At 53.7% G+C, this 20066-nt stretch overlaps 1 protein-coding gene across 1 annotated transcript; it reads right to left on the minus strand.

Annotated features, from left to right (window-relative positions):
* Window positions 1-988: 988 nt before the first annotated feature.
* TEKTL1 (tektin like 1) lies at window positions 989-19293 on the minus strand (the record flags this gene model as incomplete). The annotated part of the gene is made up of 10 exons (XM_080715410.1): window positions 989-1231; window positions 3911-4060; window positions 13015-13135; window positions 14081-14337; window positions 14618-14731; window positions 14815-14910; window positions 15003-15169; window positions 15477-15675; window positions 16982-17086; window positions 18724-19293. 10 exons carry the CDS (start codon window positions 19291-19293, stop codon window positions 989-991), a joined length of 2022 nt encoding a protein of 673 aa, XP_080571536.1.
* Window positions 19294-20066: the final 773 nt, after the last annotated feature.

Genomic DNA, 20066 nt, shown 5'->3' on the forward strand with positions numbered 1-20066 from the left:
ATCCACCCATCTCAGCCTCCCAAGTAATGGAGGTGTGCACCACCACGCCAGACAGAGACAAGGATTTAGATACAAGAACTATGATTCCATAAACTCATAAACATTCTACATTTCTTTCAGTTTGTCTAAGTTTTTCAATGTATTTTAACAAATGTTTCAATAAAATATGTTTGAGACTTCTTTTCAAGCACCTTCTACTTCTTGTTGCTACTGTGAAACCAGAGTTCAGTTTCAAATATCATGTTTTAATTAGATGTTATAGTTAACATCTTGGTGAATAGTTACATCTCAATATCATAAGTGCTGATTTTCCTAAACTTACCTATTCTTTTTTTAAAATTTAATTTATTTTTATTGGTGCATTGTAATCATGCATCACATTGGAGTACAAGACTTGAGAGGATATACAAGCACACATCATCCAATCAGCCCTCATCCAGCCCCCATCCCACTCCCTCCCCGTCCCTCCATCCCATGCTTGTTTGGTGATTAACTTTGATACATTTGTTTATGTGCCTCCTGCTTTTTAAAGAGGCTCCATCCTCCCCTATTCCATACCCTCTGATTGGTCACCTTAGTTGCTTCACTATAGGGCCCTTTCTATAGCTCGACCTCTTCCTGTTGCCCCTTTCCTCCTAGTTATTGCTGATTAGGGGAAGCATCTGGTTTTAATTTTCTGCGATATTTCTCTGTTCATGCCGTGTTGCAAATACCGATCCCACTCTTGACGGCCCCAGTAGTGGCCTGGCTACCCGGTGGACTGATCCAGACCTCGCTGGCTCAAGCAGCGGCCTTGCCTCATGGGAGGCCCTGATTCTGGCCTTGCTGGCCCCCACACCGACCTAACACCTTGGCTGGCTCCGATCCCAGCCTCGGTGGCCACAGCACCGGCCTAACCCCTCGGCAGGCTCCGGTCCGGCCTCGGAGGCGGGGTCTTGCCTGCTGTGCTGGCCTTGAGCCTCCTTGAGTCTGGGGATGGCAGGCTGAGTCACAGCGTCTGGCCAGTGCTTGCCTCTTGGTGTGCATGCTTCTGCATTTCCGTCAGGTACACGTTGATGAGCAGAATTGCCTGGCCATAGGACACGCGGACAGGCTCACAAGGCTTTACTAGGAACCGGCTCTGAAGGGATGTGGCGCTTTCCCCGCCCACTCGCAGGCAGGAGGGCTCAGAACCCAGGTCAACATCCAGCGTTTCCATCTTCCTCATTTTCCCGTCGCGGGCCCGAGCAACCTCGCAGGTTTACAAAGCGCGAGGTGTCTCATCGCCAGAGCACACGGCATCCGTATCGTCATTCCTCTGTCATGGACATTTCAGGTGTTTCCAGTTTTTCTCCCTGACAAATGTTCCTGCCATGAGCAACCTCGTGCCTGCCTCTTCACGCACGAGATCGAGCCTTTTCTAGGTTCCTAGAAATGGCATCATAAAAAGGTGGTATTTTCTGACCGCCAGCTTTCTTCCCCCAGAGCCTTTACCAATTCACTTCCCACCTCAAACAGTACAGGAGAGTATCCATTTTTCTGCCTCACTAACAACATGGCATATTTCCTCCCAGCCTCAGTTTCCCCAGGTGAAAAACTGAGGCTGTGTGGACATGTAGGACAGTCACACATGGTGGTGTATGACTGTCATCCCAGTACTTGAGAGGCTGGGTCAGGAAGATCACAGTTTTGAGATCAGCCTTGGTAACTGATCGAGACGCCCAACTCCTTCTTTCTTTCTTTCTTTCTTTCTTTCTTTCTTTCTTTCTTTCTTTCTTTCTTTCTTTCTTCTTTCTTTCGTGGTACTGGGGATCCTGGAAGCCCTTCTATCTCCGGGCTACACTCCCAGACCTATTTTATACTTTTTATTTGGAAACAGGGTCTCTTAAGCCAGCGCAGCCGGCTTCAAACCTGCGCGATCCTCCTGTCTCCGCCTCCCAAGCGCAGGAATTAGAAGTGTGCACCACTATGCCCGGCAGACCCTGTTTCTAAGTAAGGAATAAAAAAGGGCTGGGAGCCGGGCGTGGTGGGCACACTTGTAATCCCAGCATTCGGGAGGCTGAGACCGGAGGATCGCGGTTCGCGGACAGCCCCAGCTACTTAGTGAGTGAGGCCCTCTGCAACTCAGTGAGAGCCTGTTTCGAAATAAAGAATAAAAAATAGGGCTGGGGGTGTAGCTCGGAGGTAGAATGCCCCTGAGTTCCATCCCCAGACCCGCAAAAATAAATAAATAAATAAATAAATAAACATAAATAAATAAAAATAAAAAATTAAAAAATTAAAAAGGGCTGGGGATGTATCTTAGAGGTAAAATGCCCAGGGTTCAAGTATATATCGTAGTGAGGTTCCAAGTGATACGAACACATGACACACACAGCACTGGGTGAATTTCTCTCTCTCTTCCACTGGAACTCTTTTTATTATTTTTTATACCCCAGCCCTTTTTACTTCTTGTTTTGAAACTGGGTGTCTTGCCGGGCGTGGTGGCGCACGCTTGTAATCCCTGCACTTGGGAGGCAGAGACAGGAGGATTGCGCAGGTTCGAAGCCAGCCTCTGCTGGCTTAGGAGACCCTGCGATCCTGTCTCCGCCTCCCAAGTACAGGGATAACAAGCATGCACCACCTTGCCCAGCTTTTAAAATATTTTATTGGTACATGGTGATTATGCGTCGCGGTGAGGTCAGAGTGGTACACACGCAGCTCACCGTGCGTTTCCTCTGCCCCCCACCCCCGTGCCTGCTGCTGAGGACGGTGCTGAGACCCTGATGGACACAGCACTGTTGGAGCTGCCTCCCCCCCCCCCCCCCAGCCTCCACCAGTGCCCTGGCCCCTCTCCTGGTTCATCTGAGGCCCCTCCGCCCCCTGTTCTCTCCCCACCATCCACACAGGAGAGAAACCTACGCCCCGGGCTCTCTGGCACTGGCTCCCCTCAGCATAATATGCTTTGGTCCGTCCATTTTCCTGCACGACGGGTTTCTGTTCTTCATGGCTGAACACACTCACATCGTGTGCACCCACCCCGTTGCCACTTTCCATTCACCCGCTGACGGACACCTAGGCGGGCTCCGTAGTTTGGCAGTTGTGAAATGTGCTGCTGTCGACACGGACGACGTGCGTGCATCGCCACAGCCATCTAGCTTTAATTCCTGTGCAAAGACAGTGGGGCGCCGAGGAGTGGTGCAGCTGGGTCATGCGGTGGCTCTGTCCCTAATCTTTCTTTTCTTTTTGGTGGTACTTGGATTGAACCCAGGTGCATTCTGTGCCCCAGCCTCTCTTATTTTTTGTTTTGAATCAGTCTTGCTGTGTTGCTAAGGGCCTCGCTACTTGCTGAGGCTGGCCTTGAACCTGCTGTGCTCCGGTCTCCATTCTTGGATTCCAGTCTTTGGACTCCTAGTCTTTGAGGAACCTGCACATTGCTCCATGGTGGTTGTACTAGTTTATAACCCGCAACTGTGTGTAAGAGTCGAGAAATATTTCCTAATAGGGTCTGGTCAGCTATGGAGATGTGTTCCTGGAGGAAGGATTTGGGAAGGTGGGGTTTGCCATGGTGTCCTGGAAAAGCTCTACCTCAAAACAAAAGAGCTGTCAAAATAAAAGATCGCTTACACTGAAATGCAACAAAGCCATGGCAACAAGCAAACAAAACCAATCAAAATGTAAGAGGTGCAGAGGTGCGTTACCAAGGAGCTTCACAGCGCGACCTTCACAGGTGCACAGAGACACCTTGGCCGGCCCTTTTCCCGCCTCTCTTCTCTCCCCTGCTCATTCGTGCTCCCCTCCCTCCTCCCGAGGCCCCTCTCCTTCCTGTTTGCTCTCTGGCTTCCCCAAGAGAGGAGACCCGTGACCCTGGGTTTCGGGGCTGTCTGCTCTCACCCGGCAGGATGCTCTCTGTTGTGTCCATTGCAGTCTTTGCGGCTGAGCAAAGCCCTACTGTGCGCAGTTTCTGGTGGGCTCCTCGGCTGGCGGCGCCGGGCTGGGCTCCTGCCTGGTCCCCGGGAGCTGTGGCCGCGGGCTTCTGGCAGCTCACTGTGTGCAGAGGGAGGCTGGTGCGCACCAGGCGGGAATCAAACCCCCTGGGGGGCTGGAGAGAAGAGGGGAGACCAGGGCCTCAGGATGGAGCAGGGGAGAGCAGGGGGCAGAGGGAGGGCGGCAGGGGGCCGAGGCCGCTGAGAGGGAAGAGGCTGCACACAGGAAGGATGTAGGCATCGCGACCTCACTGCCAGGCTGGGAGGCGGAGGGCACGGACCAAGCGAAAGAAACTCTGGGCGCTGTGCGCAGGTGTGTGTACGGCGTCGGCCTCACGATGCCATCATAAAACGATGACAACACACCACGCATGCTACGTTTTGTTGTCCTTTGGTAGTAGGGCTTGAACCCAGGGCCCTCTATCTCTGAGCTACACCCCTTCTTATTTTTGTAATTTTGCAAACGGGTCTTGCTACATTGCTGAGGTAGTCCTTGAACCTGCAATCCTCCCTCTCAGCCTCCCAAGGACAGGATTATAGGCCTTTGCCACCTCTCCTGCCCGTGTTTCTAGGTTTAATTGACGCATAGTAAGTGTCCGTGTGTATGAGGCACAGTGGGACATGTCAGCGCGTGGAGACGATGTGTAATTGATCGTGTCTATGCATAGGGATGAGGTGTAATTGGTCAGGGTTATTGACCTGTCATTGCAACATTTCTTGCACAAGCTACTTTCAATATCAGAACAACACATAAAGCATTCTTGTAGCTTGTCAGCCAATAATGCCGGCCGCCCACACTCGGGGGAGGCTGTTCCTTATTGACCTCCACCTTCCTGAGGGCTGGATTCAGGAGTGCTCTCACTCTCCATTTTATTTTGTTTTATTCTTATTTGTTTAATTTTTTATTTATTTATTTTATTTATTTTTTTTTGGTTTGGAGGGTTGAAACTAGGGCCATTCTACCTCTGAGCTCCACCGGCAGCCTCCTATCACTTTTACTTTGAAACAGGGTCTCACTAGGTAGCTGAGAGTCTCACTGCTTGCTGAGGCTGTCCTTGAACCTGCGATCCTCTTGTCTCAGCCTCCCAAGTACTGGGATTACCCCCATGTGCCACTACACCTGGCTTTCCTTCCCTTTTTAACCATGAAAACTGGAAACCCACCAACATCCGTGTGATCATACAGAGAAAACACAGGTTGAAGAAAGGTTGAGTACGTTGGCTCTGAGTGGACGTCTGGGCTCCGTAGGCGGCGCTCTCAGGTTCTGAGTCCTCTGATTTTCCTCACTCCATGGCCCAAGGATCAGCTCAATGAAAGAGAAGTAGAGCTGGGCCCACAATCCCAGTGCTTGGGAGGCTGAGACAGGAGGATCACAGGTTCGAGACCAGCTTCAGGAACTTAGTGAGGCCTTGTTTAAAAAACAAACAAACACACAAAACAACAGGGCTGGAGAGGTACCTCAGAGGTACAGTGTTCCTGGGTTCCATCCCCAGTAACCACCCTCCCCCACCAGGCACAAAGTTCAGAAGGCCTGGCTGCTCTGCAAGTGCATTCTGGGAAGGGCAAGTGCATCCTGGGAAGGGCAAGTACTTCGGCTGAATGAGTGAGTGAGCCAGCCACAGTTACCCTGGGAGACCGGTGGGAGTCTTCTTCTTCTTCTTCTTCCTCTTCTTCTTCTTCTTCTTCTTCTTCTTCTTCTTCTTCTTCTTCTTCTTCTTCTTCTTCTTCTTCTTCTTCTCCTCCTCCTCCTCCTCCTCCTCCTCCTCCTCCTCCTCCTTTTCTCCTCTTCCTCCTTTACTCTCTCTTTTTCTCTCTTTCTTTCTGACACACACCTCCAGCCTTATTTCTTGTTGGGAAACAGGGTCTCCCCGTGCTGCTGAGGCTGTCCTCAAACCTGCGACCATCTCGTCTCAGCCTCCCCGGGGCTGGGATGACAGGCGTGAGCCACCGCGAAGGTGCAAAGCATGGCTCTCTGACTCTGAGCAAGCCGTCCACAGCGCTGCCACAGCCTGCGTCTGCTCCACCTCTGGGGCGTCCACAGTTTATTCCAATCCCTACCACTTAGCCCAAAACATCTGCATGTGGGTGGGGCACAAGGTGGCAAAGGCACAAAGACAAGTGGGGATCTTCCCTTTGCCCATAGCAGATAACTGAGAAGAAGGCACAGGATGGTGGCGGGCGCAGGCTTTGCACCAACACCCCGATGCCTGACTCCAGGGACTTGAGTTACGTGGTCACTCCATTTTCTCATCTGCTTAGAAGACAGCCAGGTTGGTGACACATCCCTGTAATCCTACTGCTTGGGAGGCTGAGACAGGAGGATCTCAGGTCCAAGGTCAGCCTCAGAAACTTAGCGAGGCCCTAGCAACTTAGGGAGACCTGTTTCAAAATAAAATAAATAAACAAAAAACAGCTGGGCGTGGTGGTGCACACTTGTAATCCCAGCATTTGGGAGGCTGGGACAGGAGGATCGCGATTCGTGGACAGCCTCAGCTACTTAGTGAGGCCCTCTGCAACTCAGTGAGACCCGGTTTCAAAATAAAGAATAAAAAATAAGGCAGGGGGTGTAGTTCAGAGGCACAATGCCCCTCTGGGTTTCATCCCTAGACCGGCAACAAACAAACAAACAAACAAACAAACAAACAAACAAACAAACAAACAGTGCTCAGAGTGTAGCTCGGTGGTAGAATGGCCCTGTGTCCAATGCCCAGTACCAAACACAATACAAAACAAAACAACAAGAACAAACCCCTTCTCTGGAGAGTCGTGAGGGTTAGTTCACCTAAACACCGAGGAAGTGTCTTTTGTCTGGGGAACATCTCACCTACTCCCCAACACCTCTGGAATCACCCGGGGGCCCAGCATGGCTTCCTCTGTGCGGGTCGCGCTGGGCAGCGTCAGCCTGGCTCCTAGCGGGCGGGTCTGCAGCCATGGCCGCCAGTGTCTTGGCCAAGGCCCCGCGCGCTCAGGGCGCCTCCGTTGTCACTGCTCACGGCTGGGCCCGGCCTGGGGAGGACCAGGTTGGCATCGCCGAGGGCCGGGCGGCGTAATTACATTGGTGATGGCGGTTACCGTTCATCCAGGAGGCTCAGGATGAAGACCAAAGAATAACCACGGCACCTGGCAAGCTGAGAGGGAGTCGCGGTCATTCTTGGGATGCGACGTTCAAACATATCTTCTGGGGTTCAGAAACGGGGGAGAGAGGAGGCAGAAGAGAGGAGGAGCGAGGGGGATGCCGGGAGGTCTGCGGACGGTGGGGGTGGGCGATTCCACTGGAACAGTTTCCATGGAGTTGTTCACACCAGGTTGTTTCTCCACCGAGGGGCCAGGCACACGTCCCGCTGCCTAATGGCAGGCGTCCTGGTGTCTTGAACCTCGAGGGCTCTCCGGAGGAGGCAGGAGCTCCAGGACCCGGGAAGCCAGGAGAGAGATGTGTATACGAAATCAGAATTCCAGATTCTGATTGGGTAGACATCTTCAGACCGTGGGCAAAACCGGGTGCTGGTTCTCTAGGGCTTCCCAGGGCTGTTACATGAAGTCATGGAGTGCTTTTTCTGGTGTGTGTGTGTGTGTGTGTGTGTGTGTGTGTGTGTGTGTGGTGTGTGTGGTTCTGGGGATTGAATCCAGGGGATTTTATCTCTAACATACACCCCCAGTCATTTTTATTTGGAAACAAGTTCCCACCAAGATGCCGAGCGCCTCTCTAAGCTGCTCGGCCTGGCCTCCCCACGGCGATCCTCTGGTCCCAGCCTCCCAAGCACTGTGATTACAGGTGTGCAGCACACATGGTCAGAATGTTTTTAGGTAGGACTTCCTTTCTTAATATTTTTTCTTTTCCCCTCCATTTCTTTCTCTCTTCCCTTCCTCCTTTCTTTTTCTTTTCTTGGTGGTTTTGGAGATTATACCCAGGATCGCTTTACTCTTGATGAACTGTACCCCTAGACCTTTTCATTTAAAAAAGTTTTTTATTGGTGCATTGTACGATACATCATAATGGGATAAAAAAAAACACTTGTGTAGACATAAACATACATGCACACATTGCACAGTTAGCTCCTACCCAATCCCTAAACACCTTTCACTAAAAAAAAATTTTTTTTTGGTGGTACTAGGGATGGAACCCAGGGCACTCTACCTCCGAGCTATACCCCCAGTTCTACTTTTTATTCTTTATTTGGAAACAGGGCCTCACTGAGTTGCAAAGGGCCTCACTAAGTAGCTGAGGCTGTCTGACAACCACGTTCCTCTTGTCTCAGCTTCCCAAATGCTGGGATTACAAACATGTGCCACCACGCCTGGCTCATTTCTTAAATTTTGGGTCAGAGTTTCACTAAGTTGCTGAGGCTGGCCTCGAACTTGCCATCCTCTGGCCTTAGCTTCCCCAAGTGCTGGGAATACAGTACCACCGGACCCAGCTACCTCCCTTCCTTTCCTCCTTCTCCTCCTTTGTTTTTTTTTTTTTTTTTTCGGGTCTGAGGATGGAACCCAGGGGCATTTGATCTCTGAGCTACACCTACTGCCCTATTTTTTATTCTTTCTTTCTTTATTTTTTGGTGGTACTAGGAATGGAACCCAGGAGCTTTATACCTCCGAGCTATACTCCCAGACCTGTTTTCTATTTTATTTGGAAACAGGGTCTCAATGAGTTGCTGAGAGCCTCACTCAGTAGCTGAGGCTGGCTTTGAACCTGTGCGATCCTCTTGTCTCAGCCTCCCAAGCACGGGGATTATAAACGTGCGCCACCACGCCTGGCTTTATTCTTGATTTTGAAACAGGGTCTCACTGAGTTGCAGAGGGCCTCACTAAGTAGCTGAGGCTGTCCGCAAACCGTGATCCTCCTGCCTCAGCCTCCTGAATGCTGGGATAACAAGCGTGCGCCACCACGCCCGACTCCTTTCCTCCTTCTTGTAGTTACTGTCTGCCTACTAATCTCACTCATGGCAGATATAATAAATTAAAAAGTCTTCTTGCAGCTTAATCTCAGAAGTGATATATCATGGCTTTTATCATTTATTTATTTATCCTAATGGGGATTGAACCCAGTGGCATTCTACCTCCAAGCTACACCCTCAGCCCTTTTAAAATTTATTTTTTGTTTTGAAACATGATCTCGTTAGGTCGCTGAGGCTGTCCTCAAACTCGAGATGGATCCTCCTGTCTCAGCCTCTAAAATACTGGGATTTCAGGCTACCACAGCTGGCTTGTTGCACCTGCTTTCTCTCTCTCTCTCTGTGTGTGTGTGTGTGTGTGTGTGAGAGAGAGACTGGGGATTGAACTCAGGGGCATTTTACCTCTGAGCTAAACCCCTAGCCCGATTTTATAAGAAACAGGGTCTCACTAAGTTGCAGAGGGCTTCACTAAGTAGCCGAGGCTGTCCTTGAACTGCGACCCTCTGGTCTCCGCCTCCTAAATGCTGGGATTACAAGCTCTTTTTTTTTTTTTTTTGATACTGGGGATAGACCCTGTGATCCTCCTGTCTCAGCCTCCCAAGTACTAGGATTACAAGCGCGCGCCACCACGCCCGGCATCGCACCTGCTTTTAAGCATAGTCTCCAAACTCCGCATTTAGCCCTATACCTGCTGGGTGGCACACAAAGTCTTGCAACTGTTCGGGGCCTATTTCTTCATCTCTATACTGCCTGGATGACAACACCCGCCTTATGGGGTCACCAGGAGGCTTGCTGGGAGCCTGAGGGAGCAGCTGAAACCTCAGCTCTGCGGCAAGGGAGAAATTAGGCAAGTCTGATCTGAAACACTGCGGGAGCTGAGGCTGGGTCAGCAAGGGCTGGGGAGGTGGTGGCACCCCAAGGGCAAGGTGTTGCTTGCAAAAGGCACATTTGCATCTCCATGCAAGGTTTCTGGGAATCTGAGAGGAGGAAGGTACCAGCTCAGGGACAATCCCCAACTCTGGGAAGGATTTGCAATGGGCTCACGAGTCACAGGGTGGCGCTGCCCACAGAGATGGCCGGCCAGTGGAGGCGGAGGCTCAGGGGCGTTATGATTAATCCCCAGCGTTCACAAGGTTTCTTGGTCCTGTTTGTCCTACCTGTGGGAAAGCCTCTCCACACTTGCCAGCACCTTGGTTCTGTTCTGTTATCCTTGAGGGTCACCTTTGCAAATACAGTTCTGTCTTGTTATTCATCGTGGCTGCCTGCTATAAATCCCTGCAAACAGCAATTACCAGACTATGATTCCCTAAGGAAATAAAGGAGTAAATTTCTTTGATTTCTGGTCATAGTGTGTGTGTGTGTGTGTGTGTGTGTGTGTGTGTGTGTGTGTGTTAGGGGTATTCTACCTCTGAACTACACTCCCAGCCCTGATTTTTTTTTTTTTTTTGAAACAGGGTGTCACTAAGTGGCTGGGGGGGGGGCTCATTAAGTTGCCGAGGCCGGCCTCAAACCTGCAATCCTCCTATCTCCACCTCCCAAGTACTGGGATTATAGGCGTGCACCTTCACACCTGACATCACTATAATATTCTGATCCCAACTCTTTTGGAAAGACGCCAAAGAGCGGTGCGGCTGGGGCACATGGCGGTTCCACTCCTAGTGACCTGAGGAGCCTCGTAGTGGTCGTAGTGGCTGGACTAACTTGTGATCTGAGGGGTCCCAGTGGAAATAAGGGAGCGGGCTGCTATGCCCAGTGGTTCTGAGTCAAAGGCAGGCAGCTGGCTGAGTCCCACATCCACTCCTGCTCAGCTCTGTGATCCTGGCAGGTGGCTTCTGGTCACACATCTCCCTGTCACTTGGGCATACTTATGCCATCTCCACTTGGTAATTTGGTGGCCTAGTGAAGATCTTGGTCCGTACTTGAATTGAGGAGCAAGGAAGAAGCCTTGTGGTTATAAAAGGAAGTTAGGTTGTCTTTGCTAAAAACAGTGACTCACTTGCAAAAACCCCATGGGTTACTGGAAGCAGGATAGTTTGGCCTCTCTGCGCCCCCCCCCCCCTCTCTCTCTCTCTCTCTCTCTGTCTTTCTCTCTGTGTCTCTGTCTCTGTCTCTGATGGCACTAGGGATGGAACCCAGGGGCATTGTACCTCTCAGCTACACCCCCAGCCCTGTTTTTTAGTCTTTTTAATTTTTATTTTTGAAACAGGGTCTCACTGAGTTGCGAAGGGCGGTCGTCACGAAGTAGCTGAGGCTGTCCTTGAACTGCGATCCTCTGGTCTCCACCTCCTGAATGCTGGGATTACAAACTCTTTTTTTTTTTTTAATACTGGAGAAAGACCCCAGGAGCACTCTACCTCAGAGGTACACCCCTAGCTGTTTTTATTTTTTGCCTTGAAACAATAGGCTAGGTTGCTGAGAGTTTTGCTAAGTTGCCCAGGCTGGTCTCAAACCTGTGATCTTCCTGTCTCGGCTTCCCCAGTTCTGGGATGCCAGGTGTGCGCCTGGCATCCACCTTCATTTTTAAATCTGTCTCTTTTATTAAAGTTTGTGACCTGCTCAGCTCTTGCACGTAGCCATATTAATCATTTAGGGCGTGTTCATCTAAAAACGAGTAATACAGGTTTATTAACCCTAAACTCATCTAGATTATATCAGCTCCGTTTGACATGGAGACACGACTGGCAGGGATACTTGTAGGATAAAAATGCACAGCATTGCCGGGCGTGGTGGTGAACGCTTGTAATCCCCGCACTTGGGAGGCTGAGACAGGAGGATCTCACGGGTCCGAAGCCAGCCTCAGCTACTGAGTGAGGCTCTCAGCAACTTAGTGAGACCCTGTTTCCAAAAAAAAAAAAAAAAAAAAAGTCTGGAAGTATAGCCCGGAGGTAGAAAGCCTCTGGGTTCCACCCCCAGTACCACCAAAAAAAATACACAGCATGTCCTTCGGGGCGCACAGATGCATGGGGCATCCAGTATGGATGCCAGCAGCCTTTTATTAGTCCAGAGAGCCCACGCACATTCCCAGGAGCAGGAGTGGGGAGAGCCCCCCGCGGGAGTGGGAGAGAGCGAGCCCCCGAGAGAGGCCGGCATCCTCCTTATAAGGAGGGGAGTGGTCTCTCCCGTGGGAAAATCGGAACTCTCTCGGGGTACTCTTAGGGAGGCGGGTCCTTCCTGCCTCCGGGCTTCCGGCCCCTCCCCCTGCACTCGCGGGGACTCAGACCTGTCATCCCTGACTGCCATCTTTCAGCGCATCAGTGGTGCCTACAGGTTTTCTTCAGTCTTTGACCTACACCTGCCAGGAGCATCAGGAGGCAGGCACATCGCCCCACCCTGAATCCGCCCCAAGCATCTCCCTGGAACCGAATGCCCTCGGCCAGGCTCGGAGGAACACTTTGAGCAAGTAGAAATTGCCCCTTAGGTAAGAGGGACTCCTGCAGAGCCACCTTGCGAAAGTGGAACGGAGGCAATGATCAAGCCGACCACAATGTGACCAGGACTGCTTACGACCCGCCATCCATTCAAACCCAAAGCCCCTATCAGTCCCTGGGAAGGAAGGCTGAGAGGCGGGGTGTCCCTTTGTCCTTTGAATAGGGCCATATTGGTTACCGTTCACTTCTGGCCGGGCGTGGTGGTGCATGGCTATAATCCCAGTACTTGGGATGCGGAGCAGAGGATTGCGGATTTGAGGTCAGCCACTGCAATTCAGCAAGACCCTGTTTCCAAACAAAACAATAAATAGGGTTGGGGGTGTAGATGGGGGGTAGAATGCCCTTGAGTTCAAACTTCAATACCTCCCCACCAAAAAAATCCATTTTCAAGCTGGGCGCGCACGCTTGTAATCCCCGGGCTAGGGAGGCGGAGACAGGAGGATCGCGCAGGTTTCAAAGCCAGCCGCGCTGGCTTAGGAGACCCTGTTTCCAAATAAAAATATAAAATAGGTCTGGGAGTGTAGCCCGGAGGTAGAAGGGCTTCCAGGAACCCCAGAACCACACACACACACAAAAAAATTAATTTTCTGTTTATCTTCAGGAGTGGTGTGAGTGTGTGTGTGTGTGTGTGTGTGTGTGTGTGTTTTGCTAGGTCTTGTTGGGTTGGTGAGAGTCTCCCTAAATTGCTGAGGCTGTCCTTGAAGCTGCGATCCTCCTGTCTCAGCCTCCCAAGCACTGGGATTACTGGCTCACCAGGACCTTTTCTGGTGGGTGTTCAGGGTGAGTGGCTGGACCTGGGTGCTGGGATCCCGGGTTGAAGTTTCGCTTTAGCCCTGGCATCTGGGGGCGAATGACGTTAACCTTCCTGAACTTGCTGGGATCCCGGGTTGAAGTTGTGCTTTAGCCCTGGCATCTGGGGGCGAATGACGTTAACCTTCCTGAACTTGGCTTCCTTCTCTGTGAAATGCTGGGATTTGCACCGTGGGACCGCTGGCTTTGCCAAAAACATACCGATATTTGTGAGTCGCTCTCCCCATAAGCACGGTCAGCTCCACGAGACAGGGACACAAATGACTTGTTCTAGAAGCGTTCCCAGCACATAGCTCAGGTGCGTAGGAAACACAGGCGCGCTTGGGTGTCTGTGGGGTGGCGGTGGCCACCCCAATCTGCAGGTGCCCAGGTACCTTACAGAAGTGGCCTGAGGTTTGGATGCTGCACCCTCTCCACATCCACATCCCGCCGCAGGCTTCAGACATTCCAGGTGGCTCATGATACCTGCAGCCCGGCGAGGCTGCGCGCGCCTCTCATCCCAGTGGTTGGGAGGCTGAGACCGGAGGGTTGCAGGTTCGAGGCCAGTTTCGGCCACTTAGTGAGCCCCCGTTTCAAAGTAAAAAAGTAAAAATGAAAAGGGCTGGGTGTGGGGGCTGGAGGTAGAACGACCCTGAGTTCACCCCCCAGTACATAAATAAAATAAATAAAAACCATAAGCGCAGAAACAAAGGACGGGAATGCAATGTAAATAGTTGATATGCCATAGTAGTTTTGGGAACAAGGAAGAGAAAGTGTCTATACATGTTCGGTACCGAGGCAGTTATTTCTCTGAATATTTTTGATCGGAGGCTGGCTGAACCCACAGATGCAGAACACGGGGATACCAGCTTGAAACGCTTGGGGAGGGCCGTGGGGGCGGAATTGGAGTCACTACAGCCTGGCGCCCAGATCTATCCTGCTCCCTCCCAGGATAAAGGGCCCATGGGAGCGGTAGGGCGGTGACTGACAGGCGGCAGGTGGCTAATCTTCCAAATATAACTTTATTTACATTTCTGCGGGGGACGGCTGCGGGGGTCCGGGCGGGCGCGGCGGGGCGCGCGGGTCCCAGTCGCTGACCAGGCGCTGCGCCTGCTCGTAGCCCACGTGCGGGTGGCGCAGCCGCAGCCGCAGGCGCACCACGTTGTAGTCCACGTCGTGCCCGACCTTCTTGTAGTTGAGGCTCCAGGCCAGGTCGTCGCGCGTGGCCAGCAGCTCCTTCAGGTTCTTCTCCACGTGTGTGATGTGGCGCTGCAGCTTGTCGGTGCCCTGGAGACGGGGCGGGATGAGGCAGAGCCGAGGAGGGTGGGCCTCGGGGGTGGGGACGGCCTGGGACCCCTGGTGCCTGGAGGTGGAGGAGGCGGCGGCGGGCCGGCCTGTGGGCCCCGGTGCTCGCGGGAGCCTCCTGGTGGCGGCGGGCATCGGGGTACAGGGGCTGGAGGGCTGGGGGGCCCCTGGTGCGGGTCTCACCTGGCACGTGCGCTAGATCAGGGCGCCTGGCCGGGGTGGGCCATGCCTAGCGGCGCCCAGGGGCGCGGAGCGGGCGTACCTGGGCCAGGCGCGTGGCCTCGGGGAGCTGGGTGCCCACGTGTTTCTGGTGCATGCGAACCAGCGGCCTGGTGAGCTTTTCTCGAGTCTCCAGGCAACTTTTCAACAGAGGACCCTGGCGAGGTGCAGAGGGCGCCATGCTGAGGCCCCGCCTCCCGCACCCCCGCCCGGCTGCGGCGCCCCCGGGCCCCGCCCCACCTTGATGAGGCCGCGGGTGACGTCCATCTCCTGGCTGAACTTGGTGCAGCGGTGGATGGTGCCCCGCATGAGTCCCAAGGTCATGTTCATTCGTTCCTGGGATGGGGGACATGGAGGACGGAGGGGTCGCGCCCGCTCCGCGCAGCCTCGCCCGCCCTCGCCCGCTCCGGCCCCGCCCTGGCCGCCACCTTCAGTTCCAGGGTCTCCCGCATCTTCTGCGCCAGCGAGGCGCACACGCGGTCGCTGATCTGCAGCTGCTGCTCGCGGACGTCGGCCTCGCTCTTCGCCAGCTCCGCCAGGGTGTCCTTGGACTCCATCAGCAGGCGCTTGGCTTCGAACAGCGCCTTGGCGCACTCTGAGAAGGCAGCGGGCGTGGGCCCCAGACCCCTTTCCCGGACCCTCGCGCTCGCATTTCTCTGTCCTCGGGGTGGGCCGAGGGCGAAGGGGCTGTACTGAGGCCCTGGGACAGTCCAGGGAGGGGCCGTGTAGTGGATGGAGGGCTGGGCCAGGCTCCTTAGAAGCAGAACCCGTGACTGACTGAGAAGGGGGAGGTTCCTGCGCTGGGCTGGAGACCCGCCGGCCATTCCCCAGAGAAGGGACAGCTAGCTGGACCACGGGACGAAGCCGGGATGGAAAGCATGGGAGTGGGCTCCGCCCGGTACCTGGGGTATAGGTGCCCACGGGGTCCGGAGGAGGCGTTTTCTGGCCCTGCGTGCGCGGGGTGGGTGCGCGGGAGAGGTCCACCCAGGAATGGCGGCCTGCCTGCTCCAGAACCTTGTCCAGGGGCTGGTTCATGAGCTCCACGGCCTGGAGCCTCTCCTTGAGGCAGAAGCCCAGAGAGTCGCGGCAGGAGGCCAGGGCCTGGGTGGGGAGAGTGCCAGCTGCTGGAGGAGGCCGGCCTCCAGGTGATTTCTGTCTTGAGGGGCTGGAGGGAGCCCTTGAGAGACTCAGAGCCCCCAAGCTCTCTGCCTCTAACCCGACCCTCTCCAGTTCTTCTGTTTGGTGCTGGAGATGGACCCAGGGCTGGGCGGTGCTGAGCGCGTGCCCTACCGCTGACCAGGCCCCTAGTTTTCCTTCCAATCCCCCTTCTTGTGGTGCTGGGATTGAGCCCAGGGGCATTCTTTCTTGCTTCACCCCCAATCTCCCTTTTTTTCTTTCAAAAATTGAAATAGGGTCTCATTAAGTTGCTGCGGGTGTCGCTGAATTGCTTAAGCTGGCCTCAAACCTAGGATTCTCCTCTCTCGGGCTCCCGAGTGCTGGAATCGCAGGCGGGTGCCACCCCGCTCAGCTCGCAACGTCAAACCTAGGTCCACTATCTCAAGTGTACAGTCTGGGGCAGAGCTGTGCAGACAGCAGCCCTGTTCATCCCACACCTTTCCTGTCATTCCCGACATCTGTGTCCATTAAAGGACAACGGTCCAGCTGCTCACAGGAGGGAGGGAGGGAGGGAGGGGATATAATGATGCTGGAGGAGGTGGGGACAGAGGTCCATGGAGCTCTAGACGCCTCTGGGGATCTGTGGGTCGATTCCAGGGCGCCTGAGGATGCTCCAGTCCTTCCTGTACTTAGTGGTACAGTGTTCACGTTTAACCTACGCACATCCTCTTGGATACTTGAATCATTTCTAGGTCACTTATAATGCCTAATGCATTATGTGTTCTCTCTCTCTCTCTCTCTGTGTGTGTGTGTGTGTGTGCGTGTTAATGAGGTGTTCTTCCTCAGAGCTACAGACTTTTAGGTTTTTTTTTTAAGCTTTGAATCAGGGTCTCATTAGATTGCCGAACATCTTGCTTTGTGGCTAAGGTTGGCCTCAAACCTGAGGTCTTCCTTTCTCAGCCTCCCAGGTGTGGGGATAACAGGGGTGTGCCACCACACTGGCTCTGCCTAATGCAATTCAGATGCGAAATAGTCATTCCATGGTGTTGTTTTGGGAACAATCAGGGGGAAAGTCTGGGCATGTTAGTACAGACGCACTTTCTCTCCCCGCATATTTCGCATCCCTAGTGGCTTGAACCTGACTATCTAGGCCTGGCAGAGGAGAAAGGAAAGGTTCCCTCTGGTGGCTGCTGTGCTGTAGAGTCCTGGGGGGCAGAGAGGGAGCGGGTGGGGTGGGCGCTGTGCCACAGGGGCCCGGAGCCTCCCCGGCCCCTCCCTGGGCGGCCCTCACCTTGAGCAGCGTCTCCGACGTTTCCATGTCCGTCTCCATCTTCCTCTTCATGGCTCTGAGCTCCTCCTTCTCCCAGGTGAGCATGCTGTCTGCTCTGTCAGGCACCTGAGCTCAAGCAGAGTTGGAAAGCGTCGCTGGCCAACCCCGCAAACCCCGAGCTAGGCGGAGAAGCCCGCGGCAGTCTCCCTCTCTGCGGGTGGATCTCAGTGTCTGAGAACACTGGATCCTTTCAGGGACTTGCTTTTGGGGGGGTCTTACCTGCTGGAATTTAGGGCTGGGGTTTTCCCCTTGTTTAGGTAGCCAGAGGTGTTCTACTTCTGAGCTACACCCCCAGCCTTATTTATTTGTTTATTTATTTATTTATTTATTTAATGGTACTGGGGATGGAACTCAGGGACATTCTACCTCTGAGCCACAGTCCCAGACCAATTTTTAATCCTTTTTTTTTTTTTTTTGAAACAAGGTCTCACTAAGCTGCAGAGTGCCTCACTATGTTGCTGAGGCTGGTGTTGAATCTGAGATCCTCCTGTCTCAGCCTCTTAAAGAATTGGGATTACAAGCATGTGCCACTAAACCCAGCTTTTTTTTTTTTTTTTTTTTTGAAACAGAGTCTCACTAAGTTGCTGAGGTTGGCCTCAAACCTGCGATCCTCCTGTTTCAGCCTCCCAAATACTGGGATTCCAGGTGCACCAGGCTGGGAGTTGGGTTTCATTTCCCATTTTGGAGGCAGGTGCTGGGGGATGTTGTTGGTGGGGATTGGGCGCTGAGGGCCTCTTACTCTGGGAAGGCTTTCACCCTCAGGATACGGGAGCTAGGTGGGTAATTTTACTCTCTGGGAAGCTTTCCATCCAGTGTGACTCAGTGGTTCCATGCTCTAATCCCCTGGCTGGGACTGGAATAGTTTTCCTCTCTTGGAGGAAAGTAGCTTGGATAGGCCTCACACTCTGTGACTTGGGGCTCACCCCGCGCCTCTACTCCCTAGAGTTGGGGCAGAAGACAGATTGTTCAATATGGACACACTTTTTTTTTTTTTAATACTGTGGATCGAATCCAGGGACATTCTACCTCTGAGCTACACCCGTAGTCCGATTTTACTGTATTTTTGGTATTGGAGATTGAACTCAGGGGCACCCTACCTCCAAACTACACGGCGGCCCTATTTTATTTTATTTGTGGTGTTGGAGTTGATCCCAGGTGCATTCTACCCCCAAGTTACACTCCTAGCCCTATTTATTTATTTATTTGTTTATTTATTTTTGGTGGTACTGGGGTTCCTGGAAACCCTTCTACCTCCGGGTTACACTCCCAGACCTATTTTTTTTTTATATTTTTTATTTGGAAACAGGGTCTCTGGCTTCGAACCAGTGCGATCCTCCAGTCTCCGCCTCCCAAGCGCGCGCCACCACGCCCGGCCTCCTAGCCCTATTTTAATTATAGTATTGGGGATTGAACCCGGGGTCACTCTACCTCCGGGGACACACCCTCAGCTCTATTTTTAATTTTTTTTTTTTTTTGAAATTGGAAACAAGGTTTCACCAAGTCCCCGAGACAGGCTTTGAACCTCAGATCCTCGGGTCTCAGCTTCCCCAGGACTGGGATCCGAGGCGTGCACACCCCCTCCTCCTGTCTTTGATGGGACACAAGGTCTCTCTGAGTTGCTGAGCGCCTCGCCGCCTTGCTGAGGCTGGCCTCCACCCTGGGGCCCTCCGGCCCCTGCCTCGCGCGGGCGGGGAGGGCCGCACCTGCTCGGACGCGGGCCGGTACCCGCGCAGCTTGCAGCTCTGCCGGTTGATGAGCAGGCCCTTGCGCACCTGGCTGAGCCTGCGGTCCGTGGCCTCGCGCATGCGCTGCAGCAGCTGCAGCTGCGCGTTGACCTGGTGCTGCGCGCGGCCCAGGCGGGCGGCGGTGAGGCGCGCCCCGCGCGCGTGCGCGTGCACCACCTCGGCCGTCTGCAGGGCGCGCGCGTCGCGGTGCAGGGGCAGCGGCAGGCGCGCGTGCCAGGCGGGGGGCTTCATCTTGCCCTTCCAGAGCGTGACGCCGTCGCCGGGCGGCGGCTTCTCCACGGTGCTGCCGCCCTTGAGCATCTCCACGCGGAAGCGCCAGGGCTGGATGTAGGCGGCGCGGCAGAGGTGGCGCGCCACGTGCGGGTCCCGCACGCTGTCCTTGGGCTGCCACATGGTCACCGCCTCCTGCCCGCAGCGGTCGGTCAGCAGGTGCGCCTTCCGCGACTTGGCCTGGGCCGCCTCGCGCCATGCCGGGGCGCCCACGCGCGTGTCCTGGCTGGGCTCGGCGGGGGGCACCAGCAGCGGCATGGTGCCCGGCAGAGGGGCGAGGCCCGCGGCCACGCTGCCCGCTCCGACCCCTGCGAGCCAGCGAGCGAGCGTGCGGCCCGGGCCAGCCCGTCACCATGGCGACGGGACAACAGCGGAGCGCGTGGGGCCAGCCCGTCACCATGGCGACGGGACCACAGCGGCGCGCGTGGGGGCGGGGCCTGGAATCCTGGAGGAGAGCGTCCTCCAGCGGCCCTCCGTGGTACCCGGGCTCCTGCACGCCCCTGTTCACAGGAACGTGATTGTGCAAGTAGAAAAGTGTAAGCAATCCACTAAAAACTCCTTGCTGCTAGTAAATAACCTCAAAGTCAAAAGATGGGGGGATCGAAGCCGGGCGTGGTGGCGCACGCTTGTCATCCCAGCATTTGTGAGGCTGAGAACCGAGGATCGCGGTTCGTGGACAGCCTCAGCTACTTAGTGAGGCCCTCCGCAACTCAGTGAGACCCTGTTTCAAAATAAAGAATAAAAAATAGGGCAGAGGGTGTAACTCGGAGGTCGAATACCCCTGGGTTCCAGACCCGCAAAAAAAAAAAAAAAAAGATGGGGAATCAATATACAAATATCATATGATGTACACAAGATCAGTATACAAATATCAATTATATATATACAACAAGATCAGTATACAGATATCAGTTATTTATATACATAAGATCAGCATACAAGTATCAATTATAGACACAAACTCAGTATACAGGTATCAGTCATTTATATACACAAGTTATTTATATACATATGATCTTGTGTATATGCAC

This window comes from Muscardinus avellanarius (genome assembly GCF_963383645.1).
Source record: "Muscardinus avellanarius genome assembly, chromosome: 18".
In the NCBI taxonomy this organism is placed as follows: Eukaryota; Metazoa; Chordata; class Mammalia; order Rodentia; family Gliridae; genus Muscardinus; species Muscardinus avellanarius.